The sequence below is a fragment of the Echinops telfairi genome, unplaced genomic scaffold, assembly GCF_000313985.2.
Source record: "Echinops telfairi isolate 266 unplaced genomic scaffold, ASM31398v2 ScPeMD7_443;HRSCAF=831, whole genome shotgun sequence".
Classification (NCBI taxonomy): Eukaryota; Metazoa; Chordata; class Mammalia; order Afrosoricida; family Tenrecidae; genus Echinops; species Echinops telfairi.
This window is the reverse complement of record NW_022104341.1, coordinates 24,402,962-24,427,988: the sequence shown is the minus strand read 5'-3', so window position 1 is coordinate 24,427,988 and position 25,027 is coordinate 24,402,962. Positions and strand designations below refer to the sequence as shown.

General features: G+C 40.8%; 1 protein-coding gene across 2 annotated transcripts in view; it reads left to right on the top strand.

The window, feature by feature from the left end:
• The window catches only part of ABCD3 (ATP binding cassette subfamily D member 3), a 76,170-nt gene that overhangs the window by 13,673 nt on the left and 37,470 nt on the right, over positions 1-25,027 (top strand). The window contains exons 2-5 of one of the 2 annotated variants that reach the window (XM_004699247.2): positions 8,505-8,541; positions 17,141-17,239; positions 20,230-20,318; positions 24,348-24,417. In XM_004699247.2, the coding sequence (XP_004699304.1) occupies positions 8,505-8,541; positions 17,141-17,239; positions 20,230-20,318; positions 24,348-24,417 (295 nt within the window). Of the gene's footprint in view, positions 1-8,504; positions 8,542-17,140; positions 17,240-20,229; positions 20,319-21,583; positions 21,650-24,347; positions 24,418-25,027 lie in introns of those variants that run through there. The other variant, XM_045291801.1, reaches the window with a different exon arrangement.

Below are 25,027 nucleotides of genomic sequence, written 5' to 3'. Positions count from 1 at the left end.
ATTTTGAACTGCTGACCTTGTAATTAGCAGCTCAACGAGTAACCACTATACCACCTTCCTTCTCAGAGGGCTCTTTTATACACAGCAGGATGGCATTGCAGGAAATCTTGTTTATAATTACTCACAGGTGAATTCTATCAGTATCATCCCCCACCTTTCTACCAGACCCATGCAGGGAAAGGTCGGGTGGTGGGGGTTACAATCTTTGGCTAGAAGAGCAACATCAACTAATTCATTGCTCCTGCACATCCAAGCACAATAAAATCCTTGACAATTTCAGTCTTGTCTACATTTATCAAGATGTTACCTATTGGTCCACTTGTGAGGATTTTGGTCTTTACATTGAGCTGTAATCCATACTGAAGGCTGCAGCCTTGATCGTCATCAGCAAGTGCTTCAAGTCTTTCTCACTTTCACCAAACAAGGTTGTGTCTTCTGCATATCACAGGTTGTTAATAAGCCTTTCACCAGCCCTGATGCTGCACTTTTCTTCACATAATCCAGCTTCTCTAATGATTGGCTCAGCATAGAGATAGAATAAGTATGGTGAGAGAATACAACCCAGTCACACACCTTTCCTGATTTTAAACTATGTGGTATGCCCTTTTTCTGTTTGTGCAACTGCCTCTTGGTCCATGTACAAGTTCCTCATGAGCACAGTAAAATGTTCTAAAATTCCCATTCTTCTTAAGGTTATACATAGTTTTATATGATCCACATGGTCGAATGCTTTGACATAGTCCATAAAATACAAGTAAACATCTTTCTGGTATTCTCTGCTTTCTGTCAAGAGGCATCTGACATCAGCAATGATATCCCTTGTTACATGTCCTCTTCTGACTCTTGTCCGAACTTCTGGCAGCTCCCTGTCAATGTACTGCTGCAACCATTGTTGGATGATCTTCAGCAAAATTTTATATGTATTTATGTCAGTAATATTGTTCCATAATTTGAGCATTCTTTTGGGTCACTTTTCTTGGGAATGAGTACAAATCTGAACCTCTTCTAGTCATTTGGCCAGGTAGCTCCCTTCCAAATTTCCTGGTGTAGACGATGCGTGTTTCCAGAGCCTCATCAGCTTTCTGAAATATTTCGGTTGATAATCCATCAATTCCTGGAGCCTAGTTTTTGACTAATGCATTCGGTGCAGCTTGACCTTCTTCCTTCAGCACTATTGATTCTTGCTTATATGCTCCCTCTTGAAATGGTTGAGTGTTGACTCGTTCTTTTTAGTACAGCGACTCTTGTGTATTTTTTCCATTTTCTTTTGATGCTTCCTGCATCATTCAATGTTTTGCCCATAGAATCTTTCAGTACTGCAACTAAGGGCTTGCATTCTCTCTCGAGTTCTTTCAGTTTAAGATATTCTCAGTGTGTTCTTCCCTTTTGGTTTTCTTACTCTAGGTCTTTGTGCATTTCATTATAATATTTTACTTTGTCTTCTTAAACTGCCTTTTCAACTTTTCTATCTCTTTGACTACATCATTTCTTCCTTTTGCCTTAGCTACTCAATGATTAAAAGCAAGTTTCAGAGTCTGTTCTGACATCTACTTTGCTATTTTCTTTATTTTCTGTTATAATATACACATGAGGGGTACCCCTCCCCCCAAAAAAAGAAAAAAACCCCACTGGGAGGAGCTTTTGTAGTACACATTTTCCCCACACTCCTTGCTCTGAGTTAGTGCACCCAGTGGCATCACCTGGGGAGGTTCTCTCTGGTCACAGTGAATTTTTTCGTAAAAGCGGTTTTGCTCGAACCTTGTTTTTTGTGATGGCCCATTTAAGAGAATAGTTTGTGGCTGTGAAATTTTGTTTCCTGCTTAGGAACAATGCTGCAGGAACTTGTGGTGTTGAACACAGCTCACAAGGACAGTGCTGTGGGGAACTCAAGTGTCCAGTGGTCTTCTTGTTCCAAAAGAGGTTAAATGTTTATTGAGGACAAACCTCCTTCTGGGTGTCAGTTCTGGGTGTCTGTTCTGAAAAGATGGAAATGTTGGCAGATTTTGTGTACTTGAGCTCAGAGACCAACGAAGGGCCATTGAAGAGACAGATGGGGGGTTATCTGGACTCTCTTGGAGCCCAATTTTAACAGAAGATTTGAGAATGAGAAGGGTCGCTGTGAAATTAGTGAGTTGGGTCCTGACTGACCAGGAAAAAGAGCATCAAGTGGAAACATGCTGTGCTTTGAAAGTGACCCAGCCTTTTTTTCCACGGGGATTACTGGTGACTAGACATGGTGCTATTCCGTCAACCCCAAAAGCAAACATTAATCAAGCCAGTGGAAGACACCGTCATCATTTCACTCCCCCCCCCCACCAAACTCAAGTGACATCAAAGCATCCAAGAACAGACAAGAAGGACTGGTGTTTTTAGAGTAGTTAAAAAAAATTTTTTTTTCAAGTTTGGAATGCATTTGTTTATAATAGTTTTATTGGCGCATAATTTACATAGCATATACTTCAATAATTCAAGCATTCAGTCATATCAAGGAGAATTGTACAATCATTACCACATCAATTTTAGAACATCCCTGCCTCCCATGGTTAAGTTGCCTTTACAATGAGTTATGCAATCACAATCAGTTCTAGTACTCCCTCCCCACTTCTGCCTTCATTTCCCACTCCCAAAATTCCCCTTTCCACTCTATCCATTCCTTACCCCTACATCCCCTATCAACTCTTGTATCAGTTATTATCACTATGCATCCACTCCTCCTATGGGTCACAAACTGGGAAACCCAGAAGAAACAATAAAAACCAAATTCAAACTAAGGTAGTAAGGATAAAATAATAATATAAAGACAAAAAAAAATGAGTAAGAAAGAAAAGCCCTTCGTTAAAAAAGCCCAGGAAGAAATTTCTATCATGGAACAAAGTAAGAGATACTTGAACACAGATGGTTCTATAGGGGTCTTGTGTTGGGTCTATAGGGAGATCATCTAGCCAAGTATTGACTTTGATTCAGCATATTCAAGATTACAGTAGTCTCAACAGCATGGCTGTTCAGGATTCTTGCCTGTGGCTAGAGCAGATCTGCCATCGGCTCAGTCAGACCAGATACTCTGCAGGTTGGTTTTGGGCTACTGCTGTTAGTGTTTATATAAGTGTGCTTCCCCTTCCTCCTTGCGCCGGCCCCCCCCCCCCCCCCCCCCCCCCCCCCCAGGGGACATTAGTAAGTTTAGAATAATGTAGTTGTACCACTATAATTTTCAATTTTTATGTACACCCTGGGTATTGAATTGGTTCTTTAATTTACTGCTTCTTTTCCTTCTGGTTGCATAGTGGTTATGCATTGGGCTGCTGACTAAGAGGTTGGCAGTTTGAAACTACTGGCCACATCGAGGGAGAAAGATGAGGCTTTCCATTCCTGCAAAGTTACAGTCTTGGAAAACCCCAGAGGTGGTCTGCCTTGCCCCGCTGGTTGTTGTGAGTCAAAATTGACTCGATGGAAGGGAGTTTTTTTTCTCTCTTTCCTTCTGGTGACAGACTTGGCGCTCTGATTTTGGAACTGGGCACATGACCTATATTTGGCCTATCACATCCCTCTTTTAGAATATTTCAGTGGAACAGGAAGCATTTTCTTTTCTGCTCATAGAGCTGTGGAGATGAACTACCAGAATTGAATGATGTCTGTGTAGTATTGATCTTTTCCATTTGGAAAGACAGAGAACCCATGCTTTGGTCCATTGTCAAATGATAAGTTGCGTAGTTCAGCTAAGCCTGATGTAGAAAGTCGAGGCTTCCCACTCCCTTCAAGATTGACAGCCTCAGAAACCTATAGGGGCATTTCCACTCTGTCTGTCCTATAGGGTTGCTAGGAGTCAGAATTTACTCAATGGCAATGAGCCTTAGCTAAGTTTACAAGATTTTCTTCTTTTTAAAAATTAATTAATTAATTAAAAATCATTTTATTGGGGGCTTGTACAACTCTTCACAATCCATCCCTCCATTGTGTCACGCACATTTGTACATTTGTTGGAATTAGAAAGAGACATTAGAATGTTTGTTACTGTAACCCAGGGAAATGCTAATGGTAAACTAAACTATGGTAATAGGAACATAGAGAAATGGACAGATGATACAGAGATCAAGAGATAAGGAAGTTTACGTAACAGGTCTGGTTAGAGTGGAGGACACAAAAGTTATCTCTAGCTTTCTAGTTTGGGCAACTTGGGGAGTCGTAGTGCTGTTCACAAAACTGATTAAATTCAAAAGTAACGTTAGAAGCAGCATTTAGCTTTATCATGTATATAATTTTAGAATACAAATAATATCCACATTCACTGTTAAGTTCTGTGCATAAGATAAACTGAATACTTCCTGTCGCTTATAGAAATGAGAGATATGAGCCCTTGGCTTTGGGCATGTGGCAGAAACTACAAGGCAATGCTGTGCAGGATACCATGAGAGTGGGTAGCAAATTCTGTACATCCATGGATGGTAGTTTGGGCAGAAGCATTGCATTCAAGGAAGGCAAAACCAGATCCAGAAGTGTTTATTCCAATTAAAACAGACCACTGCTCTTACCTGAATGGACGTGTTTCTGGGTAATCAACCTGGCCCCAGATTACTGGCTGATCATTCATGTTGGAGTATCTGGCACTAAGCAGTGACTGCAGCCAAGTCAGCCTGGTGAGTGGAAGTCCATGCTGCTGAGCCCTGCATAACCTCTGTGTTGCCTCCTTGGCCACTTTGTTCATGAGCCCACCGGACAGTGATAGGAGTGGCTGGGAAAAGAAGAGGGCGGATTTCACAGAAGGTGTCATTCTATCGACTTGATTATTTAAGAGCCTCTTCTTTAGAGTTAACCTCTAGGTGAGCATTCACCTAAGACCCAAGTATCTTCTTTTGCCCATTAAGAAAAGGTCTGTCCACCTACCTCTTCCTCAGAGCTTCTTGTCAACAAATTTTAAATCATGGTTCTTCTAAGTCCCTGACCATTCAGCCAAATCATTGACCACAGCCAATGAATTAGTATAAAATCACACATCTGGTGCCATTTCTCCTTCTAAGCAAAGTGAACAACCAAGGGCACAGCTTGAAGTTCTGCCCTTTGGGAGGATTTCTCTTCACCATTGTCCCTCAGGAAGGCCCCAGAATGACTGCTGTTGTCTGCTTTCTACTGGTGCTTACACATTGCACAGTACCATCTGTAAGCCGGGCTTGATTTTTCTCTTCCTCAGGCAACTGGTCACGAGGCTACAGCCATAGACTGGGAGAAGCGAGATACTCTCACAGGAGTAGAGACGGTGGGCCCTTAGAGCAGGCTCTGCTCAAGCCTGATCTTATATATACCACTTCTGTTTAATGATGTAGTGTTGCTATTTATGTGCAAGTATGATTTTATGGACAGCCTAGGTTGTTTGGTGACTCACGGTTAGGCATTGAATTTTTACTAAGACCTATTAACAAGACAGAGCTGATTCTTAAAAGGAGAGTAGTTACCTGCAGAGGGTCGTTGGGGTTTGTGCCCAAATCCTAAGGGTCTGCCCTGTGATTCACCAATGGATACCTGCCAAAGACTCCAAACAGCATCTCTACCTGCCACTGACACTTCCAGCACCACTGGATCGGAGGATGCTGTGGCCCAAGTGGCACAGCAGTTGCACAGCGGCCTGAATGTGTTGCAGAGCCTTCTCTTGTTCTGGGCCTCGCTCTAAGGGAATAGATTTTTGAGTCACTTAATAAAAAGTCCAAAGTTGCACATCCAAATGAGGCGATAGATATGTCACCTCCAAAATCCAGCCGGCCAGGGTTGTGCCTCCCTTTTAGTTGTGGGAGGGGCCAGAAGCAATAATTTATTCTTCACTTTAGAAGGAATATCTCAACATGCCTCATACCACCAGTGGTGGATCCCTACAAATTTCACTGAGGTGTAAGGTGCCTGCATTTTTTGTTGGGTTAATTTCCCACCCTCTAGCATTCAATTGTCTTACCAATAACTCATTGACACTTCTATCCTAGATCCAGACAACTTAATGTTAACAATATAAGGAGCCAGTCTGACATTTTGTGGAAAGGAATCAAGGTCCTTGCACATTAAATTATGACAATACTGGAGAGTTGGTAGACCTCTGAAGTTGCACAAAAAAACAAACAAAACAAAACAAAATTCACTGCCATTAAGTGGATGCTGATTCACAGCAAACCTATAGGATAGTGTAGACCTGCCCCTCTTGAGTTTCTGAGTGTGAGTACCAGGTGCCCTCTGAGGTCCCGAACAGTGTGTACATCACATCTACTCGCTCCTTGGCTTCTTGAGAGCAAGCGCTGTATCTTGAGTAGTGGCTCCTCGTTGGGCTGCTAACTGTAAGGTCCAGAGCTGGAAACCACCAGTCCTTCCTCAGGAAAAGGACAGGGCTTTCTACTCCCATAAAGAATTAGCATCTTGGGAAGTCCAGGGGCAGTTCTACCCTGTCTTATAGGGTTGCTATGAATTGGCATCAACTCATTGGCAGTGAATTTGGTTTTTGAGTTTGGAATAGCGTGCTTGGCATATAGTCAGTTCTTCTGAAAATTTTATCTAAAGTTCATTTCACTTAGTATTTAAGTACACTTCCATCTTTAGAAATTTGAAAAAAATGTGAGGCATTTTTTAGTTTTCGTTTTTATTTTTTGTTGATTTGGGCCTGGACTTTTAGAATTTGGCAATAATGCAAAAATGCAAGGAAGCTTCAAAAAGTTCATGGAGTTAGAATTGAAAATAATGGAATTTCCCCCACGGACTTTCTAAAGCCGTCATGGCTAAGTAACTACTTATGAAGCTGGGAAATCTACCTGAACTGAGGCAGTAAATCAGCTTCCTGTGACAAAAGCAGTCAAGCATACAGAGACACTTGTGTCAGTGCGGGTATGTGTGTGGTGTGAGTGAGAGAGAGACAGAGCGAAACATGCTGGGTCTACACTCACCAACTAATCTACTCTGAAGCTGACGGTCCCAGCCCACACATCAGCATCCAATCTGATTCAGTAAAGCTGACAGCCAAGAAAAGCCTATGGAGCAGTTCTACTGTGTAACACATGCAGTCATATCCCCCACACGTGTCACTAGAGCGAGTCTCTAGTGGACACAGAGTGTGACACTTCAGTCTAAGCGTGGCTCTTGCCCAGACAACATATAGTGCTTTTGTTAGTGCGTTAAAACATGTGTCACTGTGCTTTCTTTTGAGCTTTATTTGTGGAAAATATCGTAATCATGGTTCCAAAGATAGTTAGTGATACCAGCAATAAAGCTAAGAGGAAAACTGAGAACCACGATAGAGTTAAAGAAATCATTGTGGAATTTGAGTCAGGCCGCCACTTGTCTGACTCTGGTGCTGAATACTCCATGGCTAAGCTCACATTATCAACTTTTGGGGGGATCTGGGGGCGGGTGGGAAGTGATTAAAGCGCCTAATATGTCAGAAGGTGTGAAATCATTGACCATGAAACAAAGAACGCAGACCATCACAGAGGTTGAAAAGTTGCTGTTAATTTGCACCTCAGTGCCAATTATTTGGTTTTCCGTTATTTCCTATGGGAAAAATAAGTTCAGTTTTTATACCTTCCAGTGTTCAAACACGATTTGGAATGAATTGAGTTTGACCACTGAGTTCCATTGTGTATGTCTACCTATATGAATATGTCTGTGTCTGTGTGTGCGTGCTCACATGTACACCATTGTAGTGTATTATAACAAGGACCCAATTGTTCTATGTTGCTGAATGGATACTACTCCTGTTGACCCTATAGGACAGAGTAGAACTGCGCGTGTGTGGTTTCCAAAGTTGTGAAATATTCATAGGAGCAGAAAGCCTTATCTTTCTCCTATAGAATGGCTTGTGATTTTGAACTGTTGATGTTGTGGTTAGCAGCCCAATGCATAATACACTATGGCACCAGGGAGACAAGCTTAGGATTTTTGACATGAGAGGCAGAAGGTACAAACATTTTCCAGGCCTCTGCTTGCATCTGTTTACTCGTTCCCATTGGCTCAAACAATTCACATGGCCAAGCACTGATTCAAAGGGGGGAGAAATCAGCTCTACTTTTCCTTGAGAAGTATTAGGGAATGCATTTTTATGTTTATAAGGAGCCCTGTAGTGCAGTAGGTTAAGCGTTGGTCTGGTAATGCCAGAGTTGGCTGTTCAAACCCACCTGGTGCTGCTTGGGAGAAAGATGTGGCACTTACTCCCATAAAGACTTAACGTTTTGTACACCTGGAGAACAGCTCTACTTTATCTTAAAGGGCTGCTATGAGTGGATTCAACTTGACGTGGGTTTGTGTGTATGTATACACAAATATAAACACTGTCTGCAAAAAGTGTAGTTGACATTTTGTGGCCATTCTTTAAATGCTACTTAATAAAAGTCAGATTAAATGCTATTGTTTAATGTGTCCTGTCTTAGTATGATGAAAAAAAGAATTAACCCATTTAGGTAATATGGAATACTCTTTTGATAACATAATGTTAATGATGAGAACACTGTATAAATAAATTTTTCTCTCTCTTTTTTCCTCTGCAGTAAGAAAAGTGGAAAACCACCATTACAGAACAATGAGGTAAAATTTTAATCATCTACTTCTTGGTATTTCATGCATTCAGTTTTTGGTTATGCAATTCTAAATTTTTAGTATATGTGCTGCCGAAGCGAGCACTGCAATTCTAAATTAAGCTAAAACCATACCATTTTTTTAAAGAAGGGAATTAAAGATCATCTGTAATTCACCATTCATTGCAAGAATTCCTTCTAAAATAAGATTTTTTTTGACAATTTTTTTGGTCATGACGTAATTATTAATTTTTCTAGCTGTCCTTCAGTGTATTAGGCCCAGTTGACTCGAGAAACAAATCCAGTGACACTCATAAATGTATAAGAAAGAGCTTTATATCAAGAAGTAATTATATATTAAGACAGTATCTCAGCCCAGTCCAACTCAAGTCCGTAAGTGTGGTACTAATCCATAAGTCTTACTTCAGACTCAAACAACTATATCCAATGATGCATAATGCAGGAAGATCACAGCTGGTGGATGCAAAGTCATGTGGATCCAAGGTTGATGGAAACAAGACAGGGCTCTGGAAGCTCTCGATGGCCAGCAAGCAGGAAGGGAAAGGCAGAGAGAGGGGGAGGTAACCCAGGTTTTCCTTAAGAGAAGGTCACTCCCACAAAGAGGCACCATCGGCTGTGAAAAGTTGGATACCACCCTACACTTTGACACATCTTCAAGTTGATGTGAAATTATGTAACTACCACAATCAGTATTCTTCACTGATACTCATATTCAAACCCATGAATTCTTCTCCAATCTTCCCTATTCCTTGTCCAGCTCTTTAATATTTATATGAAGCGACTGATGTTAACCGTGGCTTTGATCAGGTGCACCTTAGTCTTCAAAGTGACATCTTCGCTCTTTAACATTTTTAAAAGGGCTTGTTCAGCAGATGTACCCAATACAATAATACATCCTTTGACTTTTGATACTACTTTTATGAATATTGATTCTGGAGCTCAGTAAAAAGAAATCTTTTGTTTGTCACAATGTTGTATATTGGCCCCATTGTGAGGATTTTTGTTTTCTTTACATTGTGGCCTTGCTGGTAGAGGGGTTATATTGGGCTGCTAACCCACCAGCCATTTGAACCCACCAGTGGCTAGGAGTCAGAATTCACCCCATGGCAGTAAGTTTTGAGTTTACATTGTGGTGCAATCCACACTGCAGGCCTTAATCTTGGATTTTCGTTAGTAAGTACTTCAAATCCTCTGATTTAGCAAGCAAGGTTGTTTAATCTGCATAATCACAGGGTTACTGAACCTTTTTCCTAATGCATGTTCTTCATAAAGCCTAGCTTCCAGCTTGCAATCTCATCACACACACTGAATAAGTAAAGTGAAAGGATACAACCTGGAGACACGCCTTTCTTGATCTTGAATCCTTCAGCATTCCTTGGTTCTATTCAAACAACTGCCTCTTGGTCTGTGTACGATGAAGTGTTCCAGAACTCCTGTTTTTTTTTGCAGTGTTAACCACATTGTGTGTGCTACACACAGTTAAAGTGTCTTCGCATAGTCAGTAAAGCACAAACATCTTTCTGACATTCTTTGCCTTTAGCCAGGATCCATCTGACACCACCAATGATCTGCTACTTCTGAATCTGGCTTGAGTTTCTGGCTGCTCCCCTTTGATGGACTGCTGCAGTGGGTTTTGATTGTCCCTAGCAAAATTTAAATTTCATGTTATACTAATGACACTGTTAGGTAATTTTCACACCTGTTGCTTCACTTTTCTTTGGAATGGACAAATACAGACCTTTCCCAGTCACTTGTCCAGATAATCCTCTCTCCTATGTTTTGGTATAGACGCGTTAGTGCCTCCAGTGCTACTTCAGTTGGTTGAAACATTTCAATTCCATTGATTCCTGGAACCTTGTTTTTCACCAGTACCTTCTTTGCAGCTTGGACTTATTCTTAGTCTATGATCAACTATTCTAAGAGGTAGCATATGATGGAGAATAGATGGTACTAAAAGAATAAGTCCAAGCTGCAAAGAAGGTACTGGTGAAAAACAAGGTTCTGGGATGGGGTTATATGTAGATCCTTGTAATTGGTTCCCCTTTCCAACTCACCCTCCCTCCACCCTCCCAGTATTGCCACTCACACCACTGGTCCTGAAGGGACCACCTGACCTGGATTCCCTGTGTTTCCAGTTCCTATCTGTACCAGTGTATGTCCTCTGGTCTAGCCAGACTTGCAAGGTCGAATTCGGATCATGATAGTGGGGGGAGGAGGGGTTCATTTAATTTATTTATAGGCAGTATGCACAGTATACGATTCAACAAGAGTACAGGTATTTAGTGTTTAGTATTCTGTAAAAAAGGTGGGGTGGGGTGGAGGGGACATCTGACCTCTTGTAGCCTCACTAGGGGAAGGCAGATCATTATCTGCATTAGCTGCCCCAGGCCGATTCCTCTGAGAGGACCTGTCCCCTCCAAACTTACTCCCAATCTGAAGCCAGCTGTCTTTCTCATGGCATTCTACTTCCTGCGCATTTGAGAATTCCTGGCCATGGCCTCTCAAAACTCACAGATGACACTAATTGTGGGTTTCTTAGGGAAGTAGCAGATTACAGTTCAGAGTCAGAAACACTCTAGATAGAGATTTTCAATATGAACAACCTCTGTTTAGCCTTGTCTGAAACATTCCTCTCTGCAGCGCTTGGCCTCTACCCTCTCAGGAAAGTGTAAACAAGTACTTTGAACTCTGCTATTAGTGCCCAGAAGTACACTGCCCCACCTGTCAGCCTGTACCTGCCAGGGATTGCCAAGCCTAGCTCTACCCACAAGTGCTCAGAGCATCCTATTCTATTTTAGCAAGCCCTCCGCCTCAAGCCCCTCAGTTTTGGTTTGCTTGCTTTTTTGTTTCCTGGGCCCACAAGCCACTGTGCTTGTCTCTTGCTGGTCTCTTGGTCCTCCCGCCTTGGCTGCTGCTTTTCTCCACCTCTGTTTCTCCCTGTCTCCAGCGTCACTGCTCTGTCTCTGATCCTGGAAGATTCTTAATGCAGGAACCCTCGTGCTGAGTACACACTCCACTCCCAGCTCTTCCTTGTTGACCGTTGTGAGATCCTCTTTTCCAACCTTGGTATGGTTCATGTTAAACCTCCCCCAACCAACTCACTGCCATTGAGTGAATTTTCCTACCCATACCTGCCTTAGATGAGGTTTCCGAAGCAGTAAATCTTTATGAGAGCAGAAAGCCTCGTCTTTCTCCCTCGGAGCAGCTGGTTGGAGCCGAATGTGTATGGAACCGAGCTCTTTCATTTTACGCTTATTGATAGGTACCATTGCAGATGTTCCAAATCTTTTTGGCTCTGTGTACAACAGAACAAAACACTGCCCTCCCTGTCCTGCGCCACCCTCAATTCTTCTTATGTTTGAGCCCATTGTTGCAGCTACTGTGTCAATCCATCTTCTCAAGGGTCTCCTTTTCACTGCCCCTCCATTTTGCCAAGCATCATGTCCTTCCCTAGGGACTAGCTCTCCTGATAGCATGTCAAAAGTATGTGAGGCAAAGTCTCACCATACTTGCCTCTAAGGAGCATTCTGGGTGTATTTCTTCCGAGACAGGTCTGTTCTTTTGGCAGTTCATATACTTTCAATATCAAATGCCTCAATCTTTCTTCCACCTTCCTTACTCAGTGCCCAGCTTTCACTTGCACAGTTTCAGCCGAGTGATGGCAAAACGGACTAATCCCCATGTTTAGAGTTTCTTACACCTTAATAGCAAGGTCTCACCCCCGACAAGGATGCTATATACCTTATTTATATTGTTAACAAGCTATTCAGTTCCTGTGTTGGGTCTCAAATACCTCTCATTTCATATGTAGTCCTACCTAGTCATTTGGTGGGAGTTAGAAAGACTGCCTAGAAGGGTCATATTAAATAATTCACTGCTCAGCATACTTTTATGGTAGTTTGTATGTACATGCGCATCAATGAACAGCTTTAATTGAATTATTTTGCATATTGAAATACTTTACACCATGGTGTATTCTATCCTGTTCTCCCGGTATAGTGTTTCTTAGCTCCACTCCTGTACATCATTGTTGTTGTCAGACGTCATCGAGTCAGTTCTGACTCACAGGGACCCTGTGTACCACAGAACCAAACACCACCTGCACCGTCCTCAAGTGTTGCTGTGTTTGAGCCCTTTTTTGCAGCCACTGTGTCAATCCACCTCAAAGGCCTTCCTCTCTTTTGCTGCCCTTCCACTTTACCAAGCATGAATGATGTCCTTCTCTAGGGACTGGTCTCTCATAGCTGTAGATCTAGTTAACTTAAGTGCTCTGTAGAATTGTTATATGATTATGTACTACTGCTTTTTTCACAAGGTATAGGGTTTTCATTGTATAACATTACCATAATTTGTGCAATAACATATGATAAGTTCCTAAATCCTTTTAGGATGCCTGGTAGGACTTGATCAAGGGCAATGTAGCGGAGAGGAATTACTGAAACCCGAATGAAGGCTGAACATGGTAGTGGGCCAAGCGGAAAGTAAAAGGAAATAGAGGAAAAAACTAGGACACAAAGGGCATTTATAGAGGTCAAAATACAGGTATGTACGTATGTAAATACATTTATATATAATGATAGAGAAATAGTTCTATGTACATATATTTATATGTTAAGTATCAAGGTAGCAGATGGACCTTGGGCCTCTACTCAAGTACTTCCTCAATGCAAGAACACTTTGTTCTAATAACCTGGCATTCTGTGATGCTCACCTTCCCAACACAATCACTGAAGATGAAATGGGTGCATAGCAAATGTGGTGAACAAAGCTGATGGTGCCCAGCTATCAAAAGCTGTAGCGCCTGGGGTCTTAAAGGCTTGAAGACAAACTAGCGGTCATCTAGCTGAGAAGCAACGAAGCCCACATGGAAGAAGCACCCCAACCTGTGTGATCCTGAGGTGTCCATGGGATCATGTATCATATCATTGTGAATGGGAGAGAGTGCAAATTGGAGACCCAAAGCCCATCTGTAGACAATTGTACATACTCTTACTGAAGGGTCACAGGGAGATGAGCCAGTCAGGGTGCAGTATAGCACCGATGAAACGTACAACTTTCCTCTAGTTTTTTAATGCTTCCTCCCCCTTACTATCATGATCCCAATTCTACCTTACAAATCCGGCTAGACCAGATCATGTACATGGGTACAGATAAGAGCTCGAAGCACAGGGAATCCAGGACAGATAAACCCTTTAGGACCAATAATGAGAGTAGCAATACCAGGAGGGTAAGGGGAAGGTCGGGGGAACTGATCACACTGATCTACATATAATCTCCTCCCAGGGGGACGGACAACAGAAAAGTTGGTGAAGGGAGACATTGGTCAGTGTAAGACATGAAAAAAATATATAATTATTTATAAATTATCAAGGGTTCATGGGGCGGGGGGATGAGGAGCTGATAACCAAGAACTCAAGTAGAAAGAAAATGTTTTGAGAATGATGATGGCAACAAATACACAAATGTGCTGGACACAATGGATATATGCAGGTATTGTGATAGAACTGTATGGAGCCCCCAATAAAATGATTTTTAAAAAGGTTCCTAAAAGTCAATTTGCTGGAATATTCTACATTTTACAGCCAGTGCACATGTTACATTTCTACAGATAATACTCAATGGTCCCAGTGTGCGTTCCTTTTCAACACACAAATTGCTTATCCTTTTTACATCCTTTCTGCCTTTTACGGTATTTGCTGTCTCACATATCGGTGTCAGTTAATTCTGTTTCCACTCCTCTTTTCCAAGTTGAATGAACTAGCAGTAGTAACTTCTCTCATCGCCCACTGACCATGTTGCCTTCCAGAGGTTGGGTGAGTGTGTTTCCCCCAGTTGTTTTATTGCTTTAACTTTTAAAAAGTCTTTGCCCACTTGTATGTGTGCTTTTTAAAAATAAGAAATTAAAAAGTAATTTCTAATCTTAAGCTCTGTCCTCAAAATGTTTTGCTTTGTTTTAAAACTTACTGAAACGTTTAGGGTAGGGAGTCTCGTAGAGTTAATGAAATGTACTGTTTCCGTGGGCGTTCTCCTTTAGAGGAGTTTCATGTATTAGTTTTATTATGTGTCAAGAATAGCAGAGCATCTTGACCTTTCTTCTATCTGAATCCAGTCTTTCTGAGCCAGCTGTTTCTTTACAGGAAACACTGATCATTTCCTGAAGAATATACTTCCTTTCACAGATTGAAATGTAATGGAAGTCTAGGCAGCTTTCAGGTAGCTTAAGAAGCAGCAGCAGTGGTAGCAGGACAGTTGAAAAGGGGAGGAGGCATTACTGTCAGCTGCTCGCATTGTAAAGTGCTGTGATGTTTCTCCTGTTTGCTGTAGTCCATTTCTTGAGAGCAGGTAGAAATAGATGGCCTCTGTTTAAAGTAAGACGTGGCCATTTCAGTGGGGAAGTAATGATTCCATCTCATGGTCAGGCTAGGGATGGAGAAGGGAGTTGACTATGGGTGGGCAGTGAGAGGAGGAAAACCATGAGCAGTATAGAACATCTGTTTTTATAAGGTAGGTGGTGTGTATCATCCTCTATTTCCCTTCTACATTTTCTCAATCTGAGAACCTAAATAGGAGATTTAGATGTGAGTTTCAAGGTTTAGCTTCAGGAGGAGAATCAGTTAGCTCAACTAAACAGACTGTAAGGCTTGTCTGCTTTGTGTACCGCTGTGCCCCCATCTTTTGGGAGTGTGCGTTGACACCAAGTAAGTGCTTGTTGAAGGAAAAGATGCCTGCATACATGGATGAAGTAGATTGGGCCCTTAACTCACGAGGACATGAAGTACAGCCTTCTCTGAAAGACCTGAAATCCTGAGTTTGTTCCAACATTTTTACCGAGTTCTTCCCGTGTTTGTCTTCCTAATCTAACCCCAGGGATACTGCTTGCAGACTTGGTATCTCAGTCCACAAGTTTGTGCTCTGCCCAGTATCTTTGTATCTCAAGCAATTGGTACACTGTGCAACATGTAATTGATAGTTTATTATTCTAATTCTGTAATCAGACTTCATGGAGATTCATCAACCTAGATGTTAACTTAATGAAAGTGTGCTTATATTAATTTTTGTCTAATAGAATTTATTCTGTCATGCGTGGTTGTTTATCAGCTGCATCCAACAAAAACCACTCCACTGCCATCGAGTTGCTTCAGACCTACAGCGAACCCAGTATAGAGTTTCTCAGTAAATCTTTATGGGAGCAGATAGCCTCATCTTTCTCCTCCAGAGTATCTGGTGGGTTTGAACCCACCAACTTTGTGGTTACCAGCCCAAAGCTTAGCCCAAGGTACCTAGTTCACACACACACAAAGGGAGCCAGCAGGGGTTGGAGGAGTGGATAGACGGGGCAATAGGCTGGGGACAGTGTCCTTCTGGAGTTTCTTGCTTATGCCAAGTTTTTCCTGCCTATTCTCCCAGTTGTGATCAAGTAAATAGGCTCCACCACACTTCATGTGTGTGAGCCCCAGTGGTGTAGTGGTTACCTGTTGGACTGTGATCCACAAGGTCAGCCGTTCGAAACCACCAGCTGTTCCGTGGGAGAACAACAAAACTTTCTATTCCTTCAAAGTGCTACAGTCTGGGAAACCCCGAGGACAGGTCTGCCCTGTCCTCTCGGGTCGTTAGGAGTCAGCATTGACTCAGTGGCCGTGAGCTTGGTGTGTGTTGGTGTTTGTGTGTTTGTTTTCTTTTGTACACTTCATGTACTTCAAATATAAGTACTTCATTCTAAGTTTAAAATATATATATGTATATATTTTTGTGTGTGTAACTATTGTGAAAATATACACAACAAACCATTCTCCACTTCAATAACTCCTACATACATAATTAGTGCCATTGACTTCCGTCCTGTGTCCTCCTCCCACCCCAGGCCCTTGAGTGGCCTCCCTCATGGATGTCTCAGAAACTTTTCCAGTCGTTTGGCCAGAGACGTTCTTCCTTTTCTCATGACCCTGCTGAATCCATCAGGGATACTTTTCTTGTTGTAATTTTGTCTGTTTCTCCTGCTAGAAAATGAGCTGTGTGAGTGCAAGAACCTCTAGTCAACTGCCTTTGAATTTATGAGGGAGAAAGAATGAATTGGCATATGGCATATTAGAAACGATAGGACTAGGAATCCAAGTCTCCTGTAATGGTATCAGGGAAAATCTTGCTCAGGGGGTTTTGTTTTAATTATGCTTTTAATGAGGAGATGTAAAAGAAAAAAAACAACAGTGGGTACTTGATTTCTCAAGCCTTTTCCCTGATGTATCTCCAATTATTAGCACATAGCTTGATGGCCATCTTGCTGCACAGACACATTAAACAGGCTCCACCATTGTATCCTTGCACTTGCTGCGACTTCTTTGTGCAACCTTCTTATCCCAGATGTTTACGTGGCTCTAGCACATCTCACTTCCTTATGCAGTTTTTAGACATGCTGAATTTCCTGAAAGCATGTTTAAATACGAGGAAGCAGTTCAAGTCTCTCCTCTCTAAATGCAGCACCCACCTTAATATTTGTTTATATTGACTAAGTTGAAACATGATTATTTAATCATATTTGTTGTAGGTTTGTTAGAGTTTTCCTCACAATCTTTTTTCCTCTTTTCTTATAGAAAGAGGGGAAAAAGGAGCGCGCTATGGTGGACAGGGTGTTTTTATCAAGACTTACAAGCATTTTGAAAATCATGGTCCCTAGAACATTTTGTAAAGAGGTAAGTCTTATGGAATTATAATATTATTCTCACCTTTGAGGTTACATGAAATCAAGTCAGTAAAATCATATTATAAAGCCTCAGTTATGCCATAGGCCAAATATTTTCTGTGTTTGTAATAAGGGCTACTAAATTCTTGTCTTGATGTCACCACCTGTCATGAAAGGATGCCTTTAATGTTTAATGCTTGTTCTTAAATAGGTAGTGTCTTACAATAAAATATTATTTCATTTTATCTTATGTGAAATACTATTAAACTGTGATGCATTTATGCTAAGTGGAGTTGGTTTATTATAGCTAAATACTGTTAATAGAAACGGTTAGGATTTCAAAGATGATCTTTTTACATTCCAGTATTAGTAAGTCACATTGACATGGGATAGGATTGACCAATGCTTTTTCATACATGAAGAAGCTAACTGGATGGTGGACATTATGATGGGCTAAATAAAGTTAAATGAACAAAAAAACTGATTATGGTTTTTGATACTTACCTCCTTAAAAATACTTTTTAGGAAATGAGCTGGTTTGTCTTTAGGAATCAAGTTTTATTATCTCTTCTGCCCTTTTATCAAGATTATCATTATTAGATAGACATTTTTAATATTTAAAATGAAGTATCATTAATCACCTCAACATCCTCATTTTACACCAACTAGAAATGTCACCTTTGACTCTTCTTCCCAGTCACTAGGATCTGATAGATTTTTCTCCGAAGTGTAATTTTTTCCTTTTACCTCTTCCTACATGGGAATTATGACAATAATTGGACCCCACTGCCATCGCAGCCTTTTGTAGGGTTTTCCCCAAGACTGTAAATCTCCATTTTGGTGTGCAGCCGTCTTTTATGTGAGCACATAATAAAAACATGGGACACACTCACACTTTTGAGGCGCCCTCTCGTGTTTTTAACATTTTCCCCAAGTACTCTTGAGCTTCTTGCAAGGGAATCTCTTAGTAACTTACAATTCCCCTTGTTCTCACATTACCTTCCTTGTATCATTCTGATTTCTGATTGATCCCTTCCCCTTGCCTTTTCAACTAGTCTCCTGTCTAAAACCTCCAATAAAAACATTGGACTCCTTATAGAATAAACGGCACTCTGAAGCTGGCACCTCTTTTCAGTACCATCTGTGTGGAAGATTCTTTGCTGTTTGTCCACCAGGCCCTGATCTTTCATTTGTTCACAGGGGTCAAGTCTGTGAGAATCTCCCCAACAAAAACAAATATGTTGAAAGATAGCTTTCTGCTCCTCATCTTCTTTGTGATGTCTCTCATGACCTTCCGGACATAATTAACCGGTCGTTGTTTTCTCATGTCTAAAACCTATCTGGCTTTGAAGAATCCTTATTTGAAATGCAAGCATTTCTGGAAAGATTTGTACCTTACCCCTTGTCAGTTAACATAGAGCCCGGGGGGTGGGGGGGTGGGTGCTAGCTGAAAGGTCATCTGTTGGAACCCTGAGGTGTTCTGCAGAAGAAAGATGCACAGTTGGTTTCTGTAAAGATTACAGTCTTTGAAATCCTGTGGGGGTAGTTGTACTCTGTCCAATAAGGTCACTGAGTTGGAATCAACTGATAGCAATAGATTTAGTGCCTTTGGGCTGCTAACCGTAAGGTTAGCGGCTTGAAACCCTGCTGCTCCACCGGAGAAAGACGAGGCTCTCTCCTCCCAGGAAGGGTCACAGTCTCAGAAACCCAAAGGGACACTTCTACCCTGTCTATAGGGCTCCCATGAGTTGTAATTGACTCGATGGCAGTGAGTCTGTTTTTTTTATCAGTTACATTTTAAAGGTCATTTAATTGTTTCAGCAGGGTTTCCATGACTGTAAAATAAAGGTGAGGCATTGGATAGCGCTCAGGGAGTTAGTTATTAAAGGAGGTGGAAGGATCTAACTATTGGGCTTCACCATTTGTTAGCTGCTTAACCAGAAGTCCAAAAACATTGCTGCTTTGGTTGCAGTTCATGTATGCACAGGCTTACTCCAGACATGCGTAAACCTGTCTCTGCAGAGACATTCTCTCAGTGTAGCTTAGGCTCCACAGGTTCCCTTCAAAAAGGGTCCAATCAGAACAATGGCTTTCAAGGGGATCTGCTGGGTCACTTATCTGAGAAGCAGAGAGGTCAACTCAGGTCATGGTCATTCGTTTTGTGACTCCAGACGGGCAGTCTTGATAGGTTTTTCTCAAAGGATGAAGATGACCACAGCATTTATTAGGAAGTTTTCAGAAAATGGAAAAGTTCTCATTCAGAAATGAGAGAAGGTTCACCGAGACATTTTTTTTATCACAACAGTGTGTCTGCTCGTTCTTTAAGGCTAACAAGGGCTTATCCTACAAAAGTCTCATTAGGAAACCTTACCCCACCTACCCTCCAGCCCTGGTCTTGTCTCTTCAGACTGCATTTTGTTCCCCCAATCTCAGAGAACATAATTGATTCCCTTGAGGAAGCCAAAACTGCTGCTTTGACGTATGGTGTAAATTGAAGAATTTATAAGTGTACAGTTGTAATATACAGATTCATGGTGTAAAGTGGAGACTTCTTTCTGGATGGGTTAGTGAGGTGAAAACACTGCTCTGGAAGTATGTAGACCTGTAAGGAGGATGTATTGGGAAACATTCCTTCACATTTTGATGTTTTTATTTAACACAGCCTTCTGTGATTTTAAAATACTTTTTGACTTACTCATCTATTGGTCATCTATTATTGTCATTAGAAACAATCTAAGTTGGATATTAACAACATAATAAAATCACAATAGATAGTAATTCAAGTAATACATTATGCCTTTAACTGCTGTTCTTGACTAATTGTATGAAGGAAACTCATTTTAACTCTGGATGAGAAAATTAGATTAGGGCATGTATAAGGCCTTTGTTATTGATATTATACTTAAAAATTATATGTAAATTGTATCTTTAAAGCACGAGTAAGCAAAAGTTTTTGTTTAACTTTCTAAAACGATTTTTATTTAATATGGTTTTTTTCAGACAGGTTACTTGTTACTTATTGCTGTAATGCTGGTTTCCCGAACATACTGTGATGTTTGGATGATTCAAAATGGGACGCTTATTGAAAGGTACTTTCCTTCGCCTTCTTCTTATATGTGTGAGATACTGTAGGGTGTGAAACTAGATTGAAATGCCTTTTGAAGGAGTTCCTCAGCACAAAAGATATTTTAAATTAGTTGTAATATACTAAGTCAGTTTATAAGTTTGTTCACGTATTCAGTAAATATCGAGTGTCTGTCATGTCGGGGTAGTACTCGTGGACAGTGGGCAGAGGTTGCCCCACATGTCAGAGGGGAGCTGTGTTCTATAAACTTTGCTCCATCAAGCTTTCAGTGGCTCATGTTATGGGAGTAGATCGCCAGGTCTTTGAGCTTTCTCTGAGTGGATTCAGTCCTCCATGTAAACAAAATTAAAGCGCAGTACACTTAAGTCTGTTAAAAAAAAAAGTCAAGTTGGATATCTGGAATTAATAAGATGATTTGGAGGAAAGCATCATAGCACTTAAAAGTGAACCTCTCCGGTTATTTTATCCATTTACTTACTAATGAACAGCAGACCAATTTAAATGTTAAGAATAAAATTTTTTTCTATGAGATTTTCTTTTTCCTCTTCCCTATGGCTTTCTCACATAATCTTTTTGGAAAATACATTATTTTGATGCAATTTCGGCTTACAGAAAAGTTACAAGAGTAGTACAAGGAACTTACTTGTGCTTTTAACCCAGATTCACTTATTGTAAAAGTCATTTTAAAGTTAATTGTTCATTTCTCTGTAAACTATAGTTTTGAGCCTCTGATTGGTGTGAAACCTTTACAAGTTGTCTAAAAAGTTAAAAAATACTGGGAATTCATAATAATCTTATTTGAAAAATTAACACATTTATCTAGCATTGCTATTTTAAAGCTACATTGTAAATAGGTATTGTTCCCTTTTTGCCTCTTCCAAAATAGATTTAGACTCGTACATTTTTGCTGAGAAGAGTCTCAGAGAATTATTGTGGTCCTTAACGCACTTCGTGTTTGCATCATTCTCATCTTCTAGGCTTACTTGTTAGCAGTGGCTAGTAGCCTTGGAGGATGGGCAAATCTTAACAAGACAGAGTCCTTCAAGGTAGAAGCTGTAGTAATTCCATGATAGAGGGGAGACTTGTTCATTCCCTATTGCTACTATATGTAGTGATAAAGATGTATTTTATTTTCACTCAGTTGGCTACAAACAACATTTTTTAAATTTCCAAAGTTTCTTTTATAAAGACTCTAATGTGTATTTTAGAAGTATTAATGATTAGAGCTACCAAAAATTATCTTGTTAATTATTTTCTCCCCCTAGTGGAATAATAAGCAGAAATATGACCTTATTCAAGAAGCCATTCTTTAAGTTTATAGCTGCTACTCCAATGGTAAACCATTGCTGAATGATGGCATGCACTTTCCCACCGTTTCATACATAATCTGTGTGTTTCATAGCTTGGGCACCACTGAAGCACTCTGGTTTTTGTTTTTGTAAAGATGGATTCAAACAATTTTAACTAAACCTTTAAATCTTTTGTACTTTGTTAATTGCTTTGTGTTTCTAATATTCTTGCTACTTGTAAACAAAAGGGTTTTTTTTTGTGGTTCTATTTTAACTTACTTTCTAGTCCAACTTTTGTTTTATAACATTTTTATCATTTAGGAGTTAATATCAAAATTAGACTATGATTTTTCTGTCAGTTTAAAGCAACATTTCCTGAAGCATATTTTGTGGAAGACTAGGTAGAAGACATACTGCATAATGCACATGGATTGAGGCCGTGCCTGCCACCCTGGGCTCAGACAGAACAACAGTCACGAGGTGGCACTGAACCAGGCAGAGTTTCGTTCCATCCTGTGCAGGGTTGCTACACATCAGAACAAACTCGACGGCACCTGGCCAACCGACCACCGCCGCCACTCCCCTCCGAGAATTAGAATGCACACATTCCACCACAGAGACTTGACTTGCAAAAGTTCTTTGCCAAAGTCACCTGTTAACTTTTTTTCACCTAGGGTTTCCCAAATTTATTTGACCATAAGGGGGTTTTTTTTTTCCTCCCCTGTAGAACAGCGGTTCTCAACCTGTGGTTCGCGACCCCTTTGGTGGGGGTTGAACAGCCCTTTTACAGGGGTCGCCTGATTCATAACAGTAGCAAAATGACAGTTATATGAAGTAGCAACAAAAATAATTTTATGGTTGGGGAGTCACCACAACATAAGGAACTATATTAAAGGGTCACGGCATTAGGAAGTTGAGAACCACTGCTCTAGAAGATTAGTTAAAGCCTGTTATTATTCACTTAAGCCTTGATAAAGTCAAAATTATTTTTCTGTCATATACTTTTCAGTTTTTGGAGGGAGATCGTTTAAAATCATTTAGTCTAGTGTTTTGCAACTTATATTTTATTTCAGTTTAAATGTTATTAGGAAAAAGAGTTCTAGGGTCAGTAAATTATTTCTTTTTGTCACATCATAAACAGATGGGATTCAGGCACTTAACTTACATGATTTCAATCTCACTGCCATCCAGTTGATGCTGACTCATAGCAATGACCCTGGAGGACAGGGTAGAACTACCCCTCTGAGTTTCCATGACTGTAACTCTTTACAGGAGTAGAAAGCCCTATTTTTCTCCCATGGAGCTGCTGGTGTTTTCCAGCTGTTGAAGTTGGGTTGGGGTGAACAGCTCAACGTGTAACCATTAGGCCATCTCCTTATACTTACATGATTTAATGTTAGTCATACTTTTAGAGTAGTGGAGCCCTTACTTTAAGTAAATTTTTAAGGTATATTTTAAAAGCAGTTAAATACGAAAACTGAAAATAAAACCAAGCCTCCCTGAACAGCAGATAAGGGAGGAACTGGTCTAATTGTCAAGTGTTAAAGGGCTTGAAACCACCACTGGAGAACCATTCGGAGCCTCTGAGGAACCCCTTGTCTGTTTCCCAATCCAGCAAGCAGTTCTGCTCTCTGTGTTTGTAAAGGTTTGACTGGAACCCAGCAACACGCATTCTTGATGGCATTCCTTCTTCAGTGGCAGCATAGTCATGATAACATAGACCTCTTATGCCCGACAGAGCCAGTATTTGTCTGTACCATTTACAAAAGCTTGCTGGCTCCCATCAATTCATCTCCTTGTCTTGAGTTCACACATATGACAATCAGGGCATTAAAATATTTCAAAACAAATAAGTGGTACTTTTTCTCCCCATTGTTGGGTTTATAGAGTTGCTCATTGTTTTTTGCCATCTGAACCCCGCTTGTGTCACTTGCCTTGGCGGTTACACTTGGGCTGCCAGCCACAAGTTCTGTCGTTCGAAAGCACCAGCTGCTCTGAGGTGAGGGCTTTTCTATTCCTGTAAAGAATTATGATCTTGGGAACTCACAGGGGCAGTCTACCCTGAGCTATAGGGAAAGGCGTTCTGTTGGCTCCCAAGGAATGTTCTGGCTTCTACAGTTTCCTGACTTTTTGGAGATTTCATGTGGCATTACATCCATCTTCCCCCACCTACTCTTCAGACCGCAAAAGAGATCTATTTAAGACATACTCTACATTAATACTGCCTCATGTAACTTAGCCAACAACCCTACATGGGATTGGGACCCCAGGTAATACAAACACCAGGTCCATTGCCTTTGAGTTGGTTTTGACATGGCAACCCTGGAAGCCAGGCTAGAACGGCTCCAGAGGGAGGGTTCCGTGCTGCCGCTCATTGCAGAGACAGACAGCTTCATCTCTTTTTCTGAGGAGTGGCTGGGGGTTCACGCCACCGAGAGCTTACAGTGCATGCGTTGTAGAGACACGTTCAATCCATAAAACATGCCTTAAGTCTGATTTTAGTAGCCATTTTTACCAAGTAAAAAACTAGTTATTCCTAATTTTGTTGTCTGTAGCAAGCTGTTAAAATTGTAAGACTTCAAAAGTGGCAAACATATTTTCGTAAGCTTTTTTTTTCATTTTTTAACCGATTTTTTTGGATTAAGAAAACACTCCTAAGAATAATTTTGTGATCTTACCAAAGTTGTCTCGGTGTTATGGTTTGCTTCTTTTGCAACTAATGCATTGCATGTGGTGGTTTGCAGTGGCATCATTGGCCGTAGCAGGAAAGATTTCAAGAAATACTTATTCAACTTCATCGCTGCCATGCCTCTTGTAAGTGTACTACTTTATACATCTTATGTCTTTCAGGAAAAGAAACATCTTATTTAAATCTTTCAAGAATTTTTGCTTGAAAAATTCTTTAAAGATTTATTATACCCAGCTCTTAATGTAAGTTTAATTTTGTAATTTATAGCAGAAGTTTCCATTGCAAGCCTTTATTCCAGAATGAAAGATAAGAGGAATTACCATTTGGTTCATTCTCATTTGGAGTATACATATGTGGCTAGAGCTTCTCACTCTCAGCACTGCCGGCATTTGGGGCTGGAACATTCCTTTTTGTGGGGTGTTGGCCTGTACATTTTAGGGTGTTCAGCAGCACCTCTGGTCCTTCACCCACTAAATACCAATAGAACCTCACCCCCATCCATTTGTGCAACCAGAAGTGCTTCAAGATATTGCCAAATGTCCCCTTGGGGGCACAGGATCATCCTGATTGAGAATCATTGTTTTTGACCATAGGTCCCCATACTTATTTGCCCTACTGTGGCGGTTGGGCAAATAAGTATGGGACCTATGGTGGGCAGGGGGAATTTATTGTCAGCTTTTGTAGCCCCTTGGATTGTTCCAGCACCCCTGCCCCCCAGGGGACAGTATTGCTATT